The sequence below is a fragment of the Balaenoptera borealis genome (genome assembly GCF_965194805.1).
Source record: "Balaenoptera borealis genome assembly, chromosome: 2".
Taxonomy (NCBI): domain Eukaryota; kingdom Metazoa; phylum Chordata; class Mammalia; order Artiodactyla; family Balaenopteridae; genus Balaenoptera; species Balaenoptera borealis.
The window spans coordinates 184,667,950-184,683,315 of NC_138867.1; the positions used below are offsets into that span (position 1 = coordinate 184,667,950).

General features: G+C 66.8%; 3 protein-coding genes across 8 annotated transcripts in view; 2 read left to right on the forward strand and 1 right to left on the reverse strand.

Annotated features, from left to right (window-relative positions):
* On the forward strand, positions 1–7,384 carry LOC309623883 (uncharacterized protein). The gene is made up of 2 exons (XM_082381170.1): positions 1–378; positions 590–7,384. Exon 2 carries the CDS (start codon positions 3,273–3,275, stop codon positions 4,407–4,409), a length of 1,137 nt encoding a protein of 378 aa, XP_082237296.1. The 5' UTR covers positions 1–378; positions 590–3,272; the 3' UTR covers positions 4,410–7,384.
* On the reverse strand, positions 5,719–15,220 carry MIDN (midnolin). 6 transcript variants are annotated; one of them, XM_082381165.1, is made up of 9 exons: positions 15,067–15,220; positions 13,232–13,868; positions 12,078–12,165; positions 11,829–11,891; positions 9,711–9,839; positions 9,322–9,627; positions 9,021–9,165; positions 8,546–8,791; positions 5,719–7,808 (listed from the first exon to the last, which is right to left on the reverse strand). In XM_082381165.1, the coding sequence occupies exons 2-9, from the start codon at positions 13,462–13,464 to the stop codon at positions 7,531–7,533; spliced, it is 1,488 nt and encodes a 495-aa protein (XP_082237291.1). In that variant the 5' UTR covers positions 13,465–13,868; positions 15,067–15,220; the 3' UTR covers positions 5,719–7,530. The 6 variants fall into 6 exon arrangements, with proteins under 6 accessions (XP_082237291.1, XP_082237290.1, XP_082237292.1 ...); XM_082381164.1 differs by having other exon boundaries at positions 9,021–9,168; positions 15,067–15,210; XM_082381166.1 differs by having other exon boundaries at positions 9,021–9,168; positions 9,711–9,767; positions 15,067–15,208.
* Positions 13,962–15,366, forward strand: part of CBARP (CACN subunit beta associated regulatory protein) — an 18,080-nt gene continuing 16,675 nt past the window's right edge. Inside the window, exon 1 of the mRNA XM_082381148.1 lies at positions 13,962–14,623. The gene's annotated coding sequence lies outside the window, so the exon portion shown is untranslated. The remainder of the gene's footprint in view (positions 14,624–15,366) is intronic.

The following is a 15,366-nucleotide window of genomic DNA, read 5'->3' on the forward strand; positions in this document are numbered from 1 at the left end:
TGAGTAGGTGGGGACATCTGAGATCCCTAGGAGGCCCCAGGTGGCTGCCAACTGTGAATTGGCAGGAGATTCAGCTGCCTGCGCCCTGGCCTCAGTTTACCTCCTGTTCCTAGGAGGGGTCTTCCTGGCGGAGGGGGACGTGTGAGGGGGCACCTGCGTGGAGCTCCCTGTGACTCATGGCCCAGGAATGTGGAAGCTGCCACTCTTCTGCTCCTGCCCCAGCCCCCATCCCAGAAGTGCAAAGGCCAGGCAGCACATGGGCCGTGCTGGTGACCGCAGTCCCCACCAACGGCAGGCACACGGGCTGTGGAATGGGACCCCGGGGACACCCGGAGGCCCACACCAATAACATGCATTCATGCAGAGGACATACATCAGGTGTGTGTGAAACGCCAGGGCCTGTGCATGCGCAGAGACCCCTGTGTGCTCGTGGAAACCCCAAGGCTTGCCTCGGTGGAGGCTGGGGATGCAACCCCCTGGGTTTCCGAGACGGGGGGAGGGCTGAGGTTCACAGCCCCGCCCCAGGGGTGGGAGGAGCTGACCCCCACTGATGCCCTGTCCGCTCCCTTGACCTTGGCCCCACGTACAGGCTCCCTGCAGGCACACAGAGGGGCCGAAGCACCCCTGACTGGGGCTGTGGCATCTCCATGGCAACACTGGAGTGGCAGCCATGGAGAGCACACCCCCCTGGGGCAGCTGCCAGGGGCTCAGGGAAGACACCTGTGTGTGTCCAGGCGGCCGCACACAGCAGTCCCACATCCTGGCCCCCACACCCAAGCAGGCGGACACAGGTGCCCATGGACCTCGTCCAGCCTTCGATCACCATCCCACCCTGGAGGGTCAGCGACGGCCCGGTGCCCAGCTGTGCAGGTAGGCGGTGTCCGGGCTCCTGTCTGAGCCTAGGGTGCATCATCTGAGAAGTGGGCACAGCAGCAGCATCTCCTGGGGTCAGCGGGTGTGATGGAAGGGCAGCCGGTGACAAAAACACACCACGGAGGGGCTCCCAGTTCTCTGCTGTTCTCTTCTTTCTCCGTGTCTCAGGACACTCAGGGAATCGCCGGCCATGCCGGAGGAAGCCCCACTTCTTCTGAGGGCGCACACAGGCCCCTGCACCTGCCCCAGCCCAGTGGCCGGCTCTGCTCGGTGCGTGGGTAGTGTTTGTGGCTGGAGTGTCCGCGGATTTGGGTGCCGTCTCAGCTGAGCTGCGTCTCTGAGGGTCTGAGTTTGGGCTGCCTGGTGTGACCTTAAATTTTGAGGGTTTTGTCAGGGAGGTCTTGGCCCAGGGTGAGAGTGGGTTTTGAGGGTCACACAGTTGATTGAGGTTGTGGCCCCCAAAGTGTAGCTTGGGGCGGGTTTGGGGGTGTGGGGGCGGTGTGCATTGGGGTCCCTGTGCTGCAGAGCCGGAGCCTGTCACTCAGGTGGGATCGGCATGTACCCGTTGACTGCGGAGGGTGTGCAGCGCGTGTGTGGGACGGGGAGACGGGTTGGTCTGGGTCTGGTGGCGGTAAGGGGCCCTGCGTGGGCGTCTGGGCTTGTGTTGATTTTCTGCGGGGCCTATGGATAGCGTCTGGGGTGTGGGCCGTGTGCAGGGCAGATGTAGCCAGCTGTCTCGGGCCACCGGCTCCGCCTGCCGGCGGGCGACCTCCTCCCCCCGACCCCGTGGGGCCGGCCCCGCCCACATTCCAGAAGAGTTAGGGGGTGCCCTCCCCAGCCCCCGCCCGCTCCCGACCTCTGACCCCGGCTCAAGCCCACTCCCAGCATCCCGGGCACCGAACGCCGCAGCAGCTGGCCCCAGGGAGGGGCGGCGAGGCGGGGGTGGAGGCTGGAATGTGTGCCGGGGGTGAGGGAGGGTGCCTCCGAGAGGGGGCGGAAGCGGGGGAGGGGCCGGGAGGAGGAGCCGGTGAGACCGAGAGGGGAGGAGGAAAATAGAGAAGAGACCTCCAGGGAGAGATGGAGACCCGGACAGAAATACAGACAGGCCCAGAGATCGAGGAAGGCGGAAAGGGGAAAACAGAAAGACACAGGAAAAGAGAACTCAGAGGGAGCAGGGGGAGGGGCACACGTGGGTGGGGGGAACAGAGGCAGCAGGCCAAGGACAGAGGCCCCTCCGAAGGGCAGTCTCCAGTCGTGGAAGGGCCCCAGGTGACAGCGGCCCCGCCCGCACCTGCGGGCTGGACGCTCTCCCATCCCGAGTGACACCGGCGGCTGCCTGTCCTCTGCCCTCCCAGGTCTGGGCGGCCGTGGGTGGGGCTGGAGTGGAGACTTCTGGGTGGGGCCCCAGCACCCTCGGCCGTAGCTCGGCGACTCCCGTTCCCAAGGTGCCTGGAGAGGAGGGCGTTCCCGCCAGGCGAGGTAGGGGTGGCTGTGCTGGGGCAGCCGCCGGGTCCTGGGGGTGCCGGAGCTGGCCCCAGCGGGGCACCACTCCCTCTCATCTCCCTAGGGGCCTGGCTCCTCCCTGCCTTCCTCCCAAGTCACCCCTCACCGCGTCCTTTGGCATTTCAAAACCGTGCAGCTTGCCCCAATTACCCATTTGGCCGCCTCCAGGGGACTCTGGCCTCCAGCAGAAAGACGTGACCCCAGTGACCTTCTATTGCCCGCCCACAGCTGCCTCATCACCCCCAGAAGCCAGCACCTGGAACCAGGCCTCCGTCCGGACTCCACACCTTGGTAGCCACACCTGTCCACACCGCCAGCCCCAACCCCCATCAGTCTCAGGGCTCTCTGCCCGCCCGGCTAGCCCCAGGGGCTAACCTCGGACCAAAGGTTTGCTCACATCCTCGCCATCCGGCAAAGGCGACCCTGTTTACGCCGACCGCGGCCTGCTGCCTTTTCAGAGTGGACTCCTGGCCACAGCAAAACTGCCCCTCAGCCAGGCAGCAACGAGGACTTCCTGCCGCCATAATCCCCCGCGGGGCCCCAACTGTCCCGGCTCCTGGCTTGTAGGCTTCCAGGTGCACAGGGGCGTCTCCAACTGCTCCCCTTCCCCCAATCTCCGAGCTCCCTGCAGCCCCCTTGCCAACCACCTCACTGTGAACCAGAGGCCACCTTCAGACAATGCCCCATCGGTCCCTTCCCAGGCCTCTCCGAAGCCCAAGCAGAGCGTCCAGACAGCTCCTGGGATGTTCTGGCCTTTGCCCTCTCCACCCGCCCCTCCTCCCTGAGGTTCCCATCTCATCCCCCCCTAAGCCAGACTTGAGGAATCACCCCTTTCGAGTCCTTGCCTTCGCCTTTTGGCTTAGGCCCCCCAAATTGACTTCCCAATTGTTCCCCAAATGCACCCGCTTTCACGTCTTCAGACATTTGCACACGCCATGCCCCACACCTGGGGCACCAGTTCCCTCTTCCTATCCTTGGCAAAATCCTATTCCTTTGGCAGGGCCTCAACCCAAGTGCCCTCCTCCTGCTCCTCGCCCTGCGCTCCCCCCAGCCCGGGGCTCGCGCACACGGTGTCGTGGGGAGGGGGCAACAGGCAATGGCCCGGCTTAGAAGGGGGGGTGCACGTGCGGCGCCCCCGGGTACGCCCCCTCTTCCGTCCCGGAGCTGCCGCAGGCATCAGACCCCTTGGCGCGCATCCCTCCTCCAAACTGCAGACGTGCGGCCGGAGGGGGGGCCGCACGCCTCCGCGCCGCGCCGCGCCGCGCCTGCGCACTCAGCCGGGCCACGCCGCAGTCCCACCTCCGGGCGGCAACCCCGCGCGGCTATTGGTGCGTGCGGAAGAGCGAACGATGTGGCCACCAATGAGGCGTCTGGGGGGCGGGGCCTGGGCCGCCTTACGCAAGGACGGGGGCGGGAGGGGCGCCCTCCCCACGGTGACGTCAGGCCCGGTTCGCGGCACGTTGCTATGGAAGCCGCGTTTCCATCCCTGCGGGCTTCCGGGGGCCGCCCCCTCCCATTCAACTTTTTCCTCAATGGGGGCAGGGGGCGGTGGAGGGCCGTCCCCGCCCCCTGTGATTCCGCGGCCCCTGCCTACTCTGGGCCTCGGTTTACCTTTCCGTGCTGCCCACGCCCACGTGGCCTGGCCTGCTGCCTCTCCGGTCGCTGCATCCCCTTGGCTGGGCACCTCTCCCCTCTCAGCCCCCGCCTCAGGTGTGTGCGTTTCAGGCCCGCGCAGTGGGACGGGGCCAATGGCCGCAGCACCCAACCGGGGTGGGGTTCTTCTAGGACTCCCGGGCAGGGCTGTGACCCTCGGACCCCAGGGCTGGGCGCCAGGCAGCGCCCTGAGGAGTGAGTTCCCCGACAGTAGACCAAGTGCCTCCTGCCCTGCAGCGTGCAGACACAGCCCCCGTGATTCAGCGGGTGCCACCATCTACTCCCTCCTTCCGCATCTCCCACCCAGCCCTGTAGCGGCCACCTGGGTCACAGCCCTGACCCCCGGGGACCCGGCTGCGTGGGCAGGGGGTTCGACCTGAGCTGTCCCACCCACACTTCCACCTGCGTTCCTCCGGGCCCTCGGGGACGTTTGCGCCTTTGACCTGAAGGTCTGAAGGGATCAGCCTGACCTGGGCATTCTACCTTCCTGGCGTGGGCGTGCGATGATTTGGGGGTGACTGGGTGGCAGGAGGGACAGAAAGGCCTTAGCAAGCTGCTCCCAGGACACACCTGGGACTGCACCTGTTTCCCTTCCCCATGGGCGGGACTCCTAGAACTGAGGCTTGGGAGGGCAGGGTCTTGGGCTATAAGAATTCAGCCCGGGGATGGTGGTCGTTAATGTAACAATCACCCCAGTGCTCTAGAGCAAGTGGTATTTCTCTTCGGGCCTCGGTTTTCTCATCTACCAAATGGGAGGGTAATTAGTTCTATTAGGTGGCTGCGTTAAGTGAGGAAATACATGTGAAATGACCTTCAGTGTTGTTATGATTGTGTGTCTTTGCCCAGCCCCAAAGTGGATGAAGGTGGGACTCGCCACCTGGCCCGGCCCTCCGGGAGCTCCAGGTGGGCAGGGGTGGGAGATGCAGACGGGGGAAGTTCCCAGGCAAAGCAGGGGCACTGGCTAGGGGTGTTCCTGGGTAGGGCACGGCCCGGAGGCTTAATCCCGATGGTCAGGGATGGGGAGCGCTGGAATGCAAGGCCGGGCAGGCCAAGGGAGTCCACGCAGGGCTGGGGTGGAGCCAAACAGGGAGGCCTCGAGCGCCAGGCCCAAGCCCTGGCTTGACTCTGGGAGGGAGAGGGGGTGCTCTGGAGGCCTGGCGCCATACCCCAGGGGTGGGGATCGGGTCAGGGGTCCTCAGGCTGGGCCCCCCACGCGTGGGCGGGCGGATGGAGCTGCTTCCCCCTTTCTGGGGCTGGGGAAACCGTGGCGCAGAGCCTGCGGCCAGGCCTCCCTGGAGACTGAGTCCCTGGGCTCGCCTGCAGCCCACTTTAGAGCCTAGAACCGAGAGGCCCCACCCAGGGCACACAAGCGGGCAGCCCCGTGCCCACACCCTGCAGGACTTCCGGCCTTGGGTACCGGGAAGTGGCCGGCCCCTCCCTCCCCCGCCAGGCGGCTTCCTGCCCACCCTCACCCCAAGGCGGGGAGGGGGCGTGGGAACTGTTCCGGGACGCGCCCCTCCCCCCGCTGGGCGCCCTGGGAGCACGTTCCCCCTCCCACTCCCTGGGGTGGCGGGCTACCCCAGCATCCAACCCGACCCTCCTGAGACAGATCACCCCCTACCGTACTCAGCCCACTCTGTGACAACCAAGACCACCCCACCCCCCGAGACGAGCAGGCCGGACGTTCACTCGTGTTTCATTTTCTGTTTATTCCTTGCAATCACGGTGTTTGTGTAGGCTTTTTTCTTTTCCAATTTCATGTTTTCATACAGGAAACTCCCGCAAGGTGCTGGGACACCCCACAGCCCGACCCCCCGAGGGTGGGTAATGCTTTCTTGGGGGGGGGGGGGCCCTGGCGAGGGCAGAGAGGGGTGGGCGGTTCCTGCCTGGGGCCTCCACCCTCAGACCAGCGGAGGCACAGACGTTATTTAAAAATCGTTAAAAAAAACCCCATCAGAACACACATTAAATAGATATCCAAGACAGCGCTTCAAAAACAAACCCGCCCCTTTTTTTTCTTTTTTTCTTTTTTTTGGAAAAACGAAAACAAAAACAAAGATCCTTGACCCCTACCCTCTGACCCCTCCCTGCCCACCCCCCCACAAAAAATTTACAGAGCTACAGTTAACACAAGATGTTCACATCTGAAACCATTAACTTTAAACACATAATCGGGGGCAGGGTGAGGACCTGGGGTTCATCTAGGAGGGAGGGGCAGGCAGAGGGAGAGGGGTGTTGCGCAGCACAGAGGGGCGGGGCCAGGACGAGACTGACAGGTGGGGGGACAGGGCCCAAACATCTCCATTATCAGTAAAAAATAAAAGTGAATGAAAAACACCCTCCACCCCCATTGAAATGGCCCCAGTAAGGGGGGGGGAGGTCTGTCCCTCTGCCCTGGGGAATGCCCCTGGGGCATGGGCATGAGTGGGGAGGGTCCAAATTAGACCAGCAGCGAACCCCCCCCCAAGGGGGTTAATGCTACACAGCGTTGCCCCTCCTGGGGTTTCACAGCTCAGCACCCCCTCCCCTCCCCTCCCAGCTGCCGGAGGGCCCCCAGACACAGTCCACAGGCCCAGATCCCTCAGGTTGGGTGGGGAAGGAGGGCTGGGGGCGTCAAGCCCGCCCCCCCAGCCATTGCTCTCCGTATTTTTCAAGAGATTCCCAACCACTATTGGCTCAGTCAGAAAATTAATAGTCTATAAATACCCCAAGCTCAGAAAAACGGGGTGGGGCGGTGGGGTAGCGCTGAAGGAAGTCGCACAGTGCGTGGACGGGGTGCAGGCTGGTGGCGGGCACCTCCCCTCCCTCCCTCTCCTTTCCTGGCAGGAAAGGGTCCCCCCCCCCCCGCCCCGCACCCCAGCCCACACCGCAAGGCAGGCTCTGGCCAGCCTCTCCCCTGAAACGGCTTTTCTTTTCTTTTCCAGGAAAAAGGAAAATGGAAAAGGAGACCAAGAAGAGAAAAGAGTACGGATGTGGAAGAGAAACAGTCCCTGGCGGTCAAGGTTTGCACCTGCCGAGTTGTTTTAGGGCCAGGGTTTGTGGTGGGGGCCTCTCCTCTCCGCGGCCCCCTCCCCTGTCTGTAAAGTGCATAATGAGGCATCTACATTTTTGACTTCAACCTGAAAAGGGTGGGGAGGGCGGCAGAACGGAAGGGGGGGGCGGCTTCCTTGTCTCCGCTCTCAACCATCTGGAAAAACTGCTACATATTTGGAGCTTGGGAAGGTGGGCGGGAGGGACCCGGCCAGGTCGGGGATGAGGATGGGAGATGGAGGGAGGGGCGGGGAGTGTGAGCCAAACCGAGGAGGCAGGAACCCAAGTCCATGGAGAGTTCGGAAAACCACGGTAGGAAGTGAAATTTCAAAAAAAAAAAAAAAAAAAAAAAAAAAAAAAAGGCCGCGTAACCGGGAGGGGGAAGCACCCCACTGCACCGGCCGGCTGCTGGCCCTCCCGCGTGGGGCCACGCTCACGGGCCACCCTGGGCTGGGGCGAGGGACAGGGTTCCTAGGCCACCACGAACTCTGACTTGATGTCGGGGTTCACTTCTGGCTTCCAGACGGCGTCCTCGAAGTCGAGGCCCAAGCCGGCCGCCTCACTGGGGCCGCCGCCTCCCCCGCCGCCGGTGCTGTCGCTGCGGCCGGCCTTGCGGCTGGGCGGCCAGTGGTAGGGGCCCCGGGCGTCGCGCCGGGCCTTTCTGCGGAGCCGTTTCTGCTGAAGCAGCAGCTGCAGGCGCTCCACCTTACAGCGGGTGGCTCGGTTTTCCGTCTGCCGCAGCCGGTCCCCTGCAGAGGCGGCAGTGACCATGACCCTGAGGGCCCCTTGGAGGCCAGACCCCCAACCAAACGCGAGGACCCCCAGCAGATGGGCATCAGGCCCAGTCCAGCCCTCGTGGACACTCCCCCTCCAGTGAGTGAGTGGGTCAAGAGGGTCTGCTGAACCTTTAGGTCGTTAATTCCACGTCTGCTGACCAGCAGGCTGTGAGCTCCATGAGGGCAAGGGCTGGCCTGAGCCAGGCGCTGGGGACACGGCTAGCATAAAAATGAGCTGGAGCTTGAACACTTTAGGCTGTTTCTGCGACCCAGGATAGGACTCAGGCTGTGCCTTGGTTTCCCCTTTGAGACGGGGCCTGGGGGGCCCACATCATGGTTCTACAGGAGTCCGGAGGCGTCCGGAATAACCAGATCGCTGCAGTGGCGGGGCGGCGCAGGCCGCCCTTGAGCGGGAGGGGAAGATAACCCCCTCCTCGGCCTGACTGGCCCATTCACAGAGGCCCCACGCACCATCTGGAGAAGGTGCCGGAGGGGGGCGAGGAGGAAGTGAGGATGGAACCCCCCCCCGAAGGGCACAAAGATGCTGTGTGCCCCCAACACACACACTCCCTTCTCTACACGCGCCTGCGGAGCAGGGCGAGTGGCAGCTGGCGGCCCCCTCCCCGCCACCATCGGCTCAGCTGCTCTGAGAGGCGCACAGAGGGGCCTTGAGAGACCCAGGACGGGGTGGGGTGGGGGCGGACACTCACCCGGGGGCTTGCACAGGCGGGCCTGGCTCAGTGAGGCCGGGGCGGCGGCCGCCAGCTTCTCGCAGGAGGTAGTTTTGGGGGCGAGGTCCGGGGCACACTGGGCGTGGCACCGCAGCTGGGTCAGCGATGGGGGCATGCCCTGGTAGTGCCGCGTGGCACTCAGGAGGTCGTTGAGGATCTGCAGGATGGTGCCGATGTCCCGCCTCGGCCGCCCGCTGCTGTCCTGGCAGTTGGGGTGCAGCGTACCTGTGGGAAGGGGTGTGGATGAGGACCCCAGTGGTAGACATGAAGCCTCAGCAATGCCTGGGTCCCATATGTGCAGGCGGAACCCCTGGGTGACACGGGCACTCGCACCCACCCATGAGGACGCGTGGCCTGCTGTATGGCCAGGCACATGCGTGGAGATCCCGGGGAGCGTGTCCCATCCCTGGTGTGGGTTCATGTGACTGCTCGCGGGACATGCCACGATACCTACCAGAGAAGGTCCCTGAGAAGACCCCCGGGGCGTGGTTCACGAAGCTCTCGATGACTGCGCCAGGTTTGCGGGAGCGGGACGTGGGGCTGCCCCCGGTGGGGGAAGTGGGGCTGGCACCGGCGCTGGCAGGGGCAGAACAGTCCATCTGCTAATGAGGGAGGGCGGCACATGAGCTTTGGGGTTCAGGGTCAGGGGATCACTCACCAGACCAGCACCAGCCCCGGGTCTAGGGACGGCCCTTGATACAAAAGATGTATCCGGGGCTCTGACGTTCTCCCACCACGTCCTTCCCCAGACTCACCTCGGGACAGGTGGTAGAGGCCGAGTGGGAGCGGAAAGAGCCGGCTGTGACAGGGGAGGATGCGGGCGCAGGGCTGGTGGGCACTGGGGGGACGCGGGCGGCACTGGACACTGGCCGGCAGGGAGAGGACACAGGGGTGGTGGTCACGCTGGGGTCTCCACGGGTGGCAGCGGCGGCGGCAGCCAGCACGTGGCGGTGCTGCAGCGGGGCGTGCTGGGCTGCGAGCTGCAGCTGGACGAACATCATATGGTCACCAACGCGCAGCGCCAGGGTCAGCGGCGAGCGGCCCGACAAGAAGTCACTGACCTGCAGAGAGCGGCCCGTCAGCCCAGGGCTCCAGCCTGCGGTGCCCCCAGCCCGGCCCAGCCCGGCCCCCCGCGCTGCGTGACCTGGGGCCTCTCGCCGCCCCTCTCTGGGCTCTGGGGTCCCTGTCGGTGCCACGGATGCTTAAATAAAATGAATCGGTATTTCCGGAAGCTGCCTCCGCCAGCCCGGCCCGGGCTGGGCGCCGCTGGGGGCTGTGGGGGGACAGAGGCGGGTGAGACGGGGGCCTGGCCCGCCCTGGCCAGCTTGGTTCTTTCAAGGGGAAACCGAGGCCAGAGGGGGCGGGGCCCAGCCAGCAATCACTGCTCTCAAAGAACCCTCACCTCACACCTCTTCCCCACCCTCTCTTGCTTGTGAACACTGCAGGGGCCTAGCTCAGGCCCCCTCCCAGCTAAGCCACTGGAGCAGTGAGTGGGTGGAATTCCTGGACAAATTCTTGTCCTAACCTTTGCTTTCTCAAGATAAATATTTATCTGTGCTGGGCGGGGCGGAGGCTGAGGAGGAGGCGTTGCCTCTGCAGGCACTGGGGGGGCCCTGTGAGTCTCCCAGGGCCTCAACACAGCCCATTCAAACGTGAACCTCCAATCTGGCAGCCCCTTTGCAGTGGGCGAGGGGTGCATACTACCCCCATCTGCACTGAACCCTGGCCAGTGCTGCGCTCTCCCCGGGGCCGGGATGGGGCGGGGGGGGGGGGGGGGGGGCGGAGGTTTCTGAGAAGTGACACAGGCCGCGATGACTCAGAACCACCCCCTCCCTGCTGGCAGCGGCTGGCGTAACCTTCCCTGCTTGGGGGCCGTGGGGAGAAGGCAAAGGAGGCAGGCCGAGCGCAGCCCCTACCCCACAGTCCCTGTGCACACGCCCTCCGCAGCCCCAGAGATGCCCTTTGCAGGAAGGGCCTGGGGTGGCTTCCCAAGAGCAGCTGGGGTGTCCCCCCCCCCGCCTCCACCCTGCAACTTCCTCCCAGGGGAGGGTGAACAGGCAGGCATGACTCGGTGCCAGGCAGAGAAGCAGCTCTGGGAGCCCAGTCACTCCGCCCAGCACCTCCCATCTCCCTCCTGACGTAGACACCCTGCGGCGGATGTGAACCAAACACGCCCAGGGGCCCCCTGCCAACCACAGCACCCCCAGGAGCAGGGAGCTCAGTTCACATTTGCCCCAGGAAAGCACACGCCAGCCCCACCCGGCTCCAGGGACCCTGGCTCTCCCGCCACCCCACTGCTCCTCCTGACGGCAGACCACCCAGCTCCTGGGTCCCCTCCTCCTCCTCCGCACCAGGCGGCTGGTGAGGGCAGGATGCTACACGCCGGGAGGGGGCGAGGGCCTCAGGGCAGGAGGAAGGGAAGCCGCTGAGCAGGTTCCTGAGGCCGGGGGCCAGCCCAGCCGGGGAGGCCGGGGACCTGCCACCCCCACCCTGGCAGCGGGCGGATAGCTGAGGCCTGTGTCACCCTCCTGGGAGGAGGGCCCTGCTGCCAGAAAAATGAGGAAAGGAGGGGGAAAGAAAAAAGAAAAAAACTGCAACAAAACCGGGAACCCAGTGTGGGCCAGGCCCAGCCTTCCTCCTCATGGCCCAGCCTTCCTCCTCATCGCCCTCCCAGGCGCTTACTAAATATTTTCCTAACATCCTGTCTGGGCTGTGCTGGTCCCGGGGGCTGGGCGCCCCCTCCCCCTCCCCCTTTTGGGGCAGAGAACAAAGAGCAGAGGGAGGAGGGGGAGGAGTGACTCCCCACCCCTCGCAATGGGGTCACAGAAGGCGGAAAAAGTATCACCCAGTCCCATCCCTCCCCCCCCCATCAGAAACGTTAAAAAGGTTGCTCTGGGGAAACCGCAGTGGGGCGGGGGGAGAGCGCCTCGGCAAAGCTGGTGGGGCTGGGGATGCAGGCCCGGTGGTGTGGGAGCATGGACCAAGGTCACCCCGCAGGCAGGCTTGTGAAAGCTAGGCCCCCTCCCCCATAGCGGCCACCGTGGGAGAAGGCTCTCAAGGTCAGGTGGTGAGTGCTGGGGGGGCGGGGAGAAGGAATAGGAAGCTGGGTGACCAGGCCAAGCTGGCACGAAGGCGGAGCGGCGCGTCCCCTCCCCTCCTCACAGGCCTGCTGGGAGCACAAACAACCCCCAGGCTCTCCAGAGTGGCCGGGCACTGGGCCTGCTGCCCCCAAGGGCCAGGAGGGGGCCGGCGCGGGTCTTACCTGGGTCTCAGTCAAGCTCTCGAGGGCCTGCATCACAGACTGTTCTGGCCTGGAGGCCTGAGACTACAGAGAGAGGAAGAAGAGACCCTGAGCGCGCACCCGAGCACCGGGGTTGGGAGGGCCCCGCTTGATGGGTGGGGTGGGTGGTCCTGAGGAGAAGGGGTCCAGTGTGTGATGGGGACTGTGCTCGCAGGGGAGGGGACTGCCTGTCAGTGTGGGGCCTCGGGGCGCACTGCCCCAGCAATTTACCATGAGGCCCGCCTCCACGGTGGGCACGAGCGTCAGCTTGCTGCCATCCCCCACGCCGAACTCCTGCAGCTTCCCCGAACTGAGCCGGCTGAGTGGGGAGGAAGGAAGAGGGTGAGGCTACACGGAGACAAGGCAGGGGCTCGGAAGCGGAGTCCGCGGGGGAGGGCTGGGCTCGTGGGGTAGAGACAGGAGTCCCTCACCCCCACCCCTTCCTGGTCTCCAGATAAGGAGCCCGGAGTGTGTGCGGGGTTGAGGTCAGACCCTGGAAGTCTCTGCTGACGGTGCAGACCCCTTCTTCCAAGGAACCCCAACTCTGAACTGGGGGCACTCCCTCTGCGCCTCAGCGAGGCACATTTTCACCATCTAGGCCCAGCGATCCCCTTGGCACCCTCCCCCCGCCCTGGGGCCGCCCCCCTGTAATTCAACCACCGGGACCTGGGCTGTCCCTGCGGGCCAAGCGCTTAGCCTTTCCGGGCTTTGCCGGGCGGGCCTCCCCTCCTCCCTCCTCCCTCCTCCCTCCTCTCTCCCTCCCCCCTCCCTGGCGCAGGCCGCCGCCGCGGCCGCCGCTCAGACAAAGGAGACCCTCCCCCTCCCACCCCTCCCCCACCGGGGCCCCTCCGCTGAGGATGGACACTGCGTGTCCCCGGAGGCCCGCGGAGGGAGGGCTCCCCGGCCTGGAGGCGATTTAAATGGCGGGGGGGGAGGGGGAGACTGCGGGAAGCGCTTGGTGGCGAGAACAAAGGGGGGCAGAGAGACGCAAGTGGGGGGAGAGGCAGCCAGACGCAGAGAGGGCCGCCGAGCAGATGCGGAAGCCGGCGGGTCGCAGGCAGAGGAGGCAGCCGCCGCGCCCCCCACCCCCGTAGCTGGGACCCCCGCGCCGCCCGGGACTCCTGCCTTCCGGTGGGGGACGCCGCCTAAGCCCGACCCGAGGCGCCCTCGCAGCCACCTTTGTGCAGCGACCCCGGGTGGAGGAGGGGGCCAAGACTGGCAGGGCCGAGCAGAGGGCGCCCGAGAGCGCGCGGCGCGCCCCCGCCCCCCGTCTGGCCGCCCCCTTCCTTCCCCAAGCGGCGCGCTCTTTGTTCCCGCCCCGGGGCCGGGGCCCGAGGGGGCGGCGGGCCCGGGGGGCGCGGGGGCTGGGGGCGCGCGGTACCTACGTGTCTTTGTGGAGCAGCGCCAGGCGCTCCTTGGGCACTTTGAGGCGTTGGGACAGCCGCTTGCGCAGCCCCTCCACCGTCTCGTCGGGGGGCACCGACAGCTCGTAGCGAGTGCCCGTCGTGCTGTGGATGGCCAGGCTCATGGGCGCCGTCTCGGCCGCCGGGCCCAGGTCGCAGGCACCGCCGGGGGCACCGCGCCGGCAGCTCCGGGCGCCGCCGGGCTGCGGCTCCATCCCCGGCCCACGCTGGGGGGCTGGAGTCCGCGGGGCGCCGCCAATTCTTGCCGCGCCTCCGGGCAGGGCGGGGGGGCTCCCCAAACAGGGGTCCTCGGGGCCCCTGAGGGCGGGGGGCAGCGCGCTTCCCCTTCGAGAAGGTCCCAGGAGCGGAAGGCGAATCAGGAATCAAAAATCCGAGTGGCGCTCCGGGGTCGCGTCGGCTCGTCGGGGCACCTTCCTGGGTGGGGACTATACTCTCAGCTCCTTTCAAGGGCGGCAGGCGCGGGGAAGGGTCCCGGAGGAGGGGGCGCCGCTCAGCCGGCCGCGCTCAGGGCCGTCTGCCGCTCGGGCCGAGCTTCCCCGCGCGTCCCCTCCCTTAGCAACAGCCGCCGCCGCCGCCGCCGCCGCCGCCGCCGGAGGATCTGGGGGTGAAAGTAACAAGAAAAAAAAGTTATAATGTATCAACGTTCCGAGGGGCGGAGCCGCCGCCCCCTCCCATTCACTACTTACTCCGCCGGCTCGCGCCGACCAATCAGCGCGCGCCGAACGCCCAGTCGGCCACACGGGCCGGCCAATGGGAGCCCCCGCGGCACCGCCCCACGTGGCCGCGAGGACCCGCCCCTCGCTCCGCCCCTGTCCCGGCGGCCAAGCGGAGCGCGGCGGGGGCGGAGCCGGCGCCGCTCTGGCCCGCCTCCGCGCCCCCGCCCCGCCGCGGCCATTCATAAGGCCCGGGCCCGCAACAAAGGGCGGGCGGCCCGGCCCGGGGGGCGCGGGACGCAGGCTTAGGGCGGCGCGCCGTGGGGGAGGGCAGTGGCTCCGCGCCGAGGGAGCAGGAAGCCGGGGCCTTCCCCCAGCGCCGGTCCGGGAAGCCGCCGCGAGCGGAAGCTGGACACAGTCCCCGCGCCTCGTGGCCGAGCCCAGGCTGGGGGGCTCGCGGGAGGATCGGTCCGGGGCGCCCCCCACCCGTGAGGCGTGAAGCCCCGGCAAGGGGTGGAGCTGCGGGCGGGGCCTGCACCCCGGTGACGTGGCCGGTGCCGGAGAGGCCCTCCCGCGCCGGTGCCACCTCGCGTCCCACCCCCGTCCCGCGGGCCGGGCCCGCTTCCCGACTCGCGCCCGCCCGAGCCGTGACGTGACGCGGCGTCCCCGGCTGCGCCCGCGCGCGCCGCTCCGGGCTGCGGTGAGTCAGCAGCGCCGGCGCGCCCTCTGCCGGCTCCACCCGGGAGCGCTGCCCAGAGACCCGGGGAGGGGTCTCCGAGGCCGCCAGGGACAGGGGGCAGTCCGACGGGACTGCGGGCGTTGTGGGAGCCTCGCTAGGAGCATGAAGCCTCCAAGTCAGGAGAATGGGGCCTCACAGTCGGGGAAACTGAGGCCGGAAAGGCAACTAGCTCAAGGTCACTCTCGGGGAGGGGGAGTGCCCGAGGGGCGGGGCGGGGGCAGAGGTCCCTCCCGGGCTGTGCTGGCTGCGCCGAGTGCCTCCCACTCCACGTCCCGGGGGGCTTCCCAGGGCTGGAGACACCTTTCAACCCTGCCTGCTCAAAGAACAAAGAAAAGTGGGGCACCCTCAAGAGTCTAGAGTGGGAACCTCCTTCCTCGGCCCGCAAGGTCCCGCCCCCCACTCACCGGGAGAGGCAAGTCCGAAGTCTCAACTGTCCTGAGTGTACCCACGTCCGGGCCGAGTGCGTGGTGGCGGAGCCGGTCTGGGGCCGAGCGGGCGGCCCCCGAGCCTTTATCCGCGCCGCCTTCCCTCGGGGTGGAGTTTGGGCGGCCAGGAGGCGGGGGGCCGGGCAGGCGGTGACGCAGGCCGGCCCCCGCCCCTGCCTGCCGGCCGGCCAGGACCCTGGGGCGCCGTCGGGCCTGGGCCACCCGCCCCCTAAATCTCGCATTTTAAACGGGGAGGGGGTGGCGCTCCTTGAATGCTAC

Excerpts from the sequence above, each read along its gene's own strand:
- MIDN (XM_082381164.1), bottom strand. The coding sequence starts at position 13,464 with ATGGAGCCGCAGCCCGGCGGCGCCCGGAGCTGCCGGCGCGGTGCCCCC. Across the intron at positions 12,166-13,231 it reads GCGCTGCTCCACAAAGACAC|CCGGCTCAGTTCGGGGAAGC; the intron begins GTAGGTACCGCG and ends CTCCCCACTCAG. Across the intron at positions 9,169-9,321 it reads CCTCTACCACCTGTCCCGAG|CAGATGGACTGTTCTGCCCC; the intron begins GTGAGTCTGGGG and ends CTCCCTCATTAG.
- LOC309623883 (XM_082381170.1), top strand. The coding sequence starts at position 3,273 with ATGCACCCGCTTTCACGTCTTCAGACATTTGCACACGCCATGCCCCAC.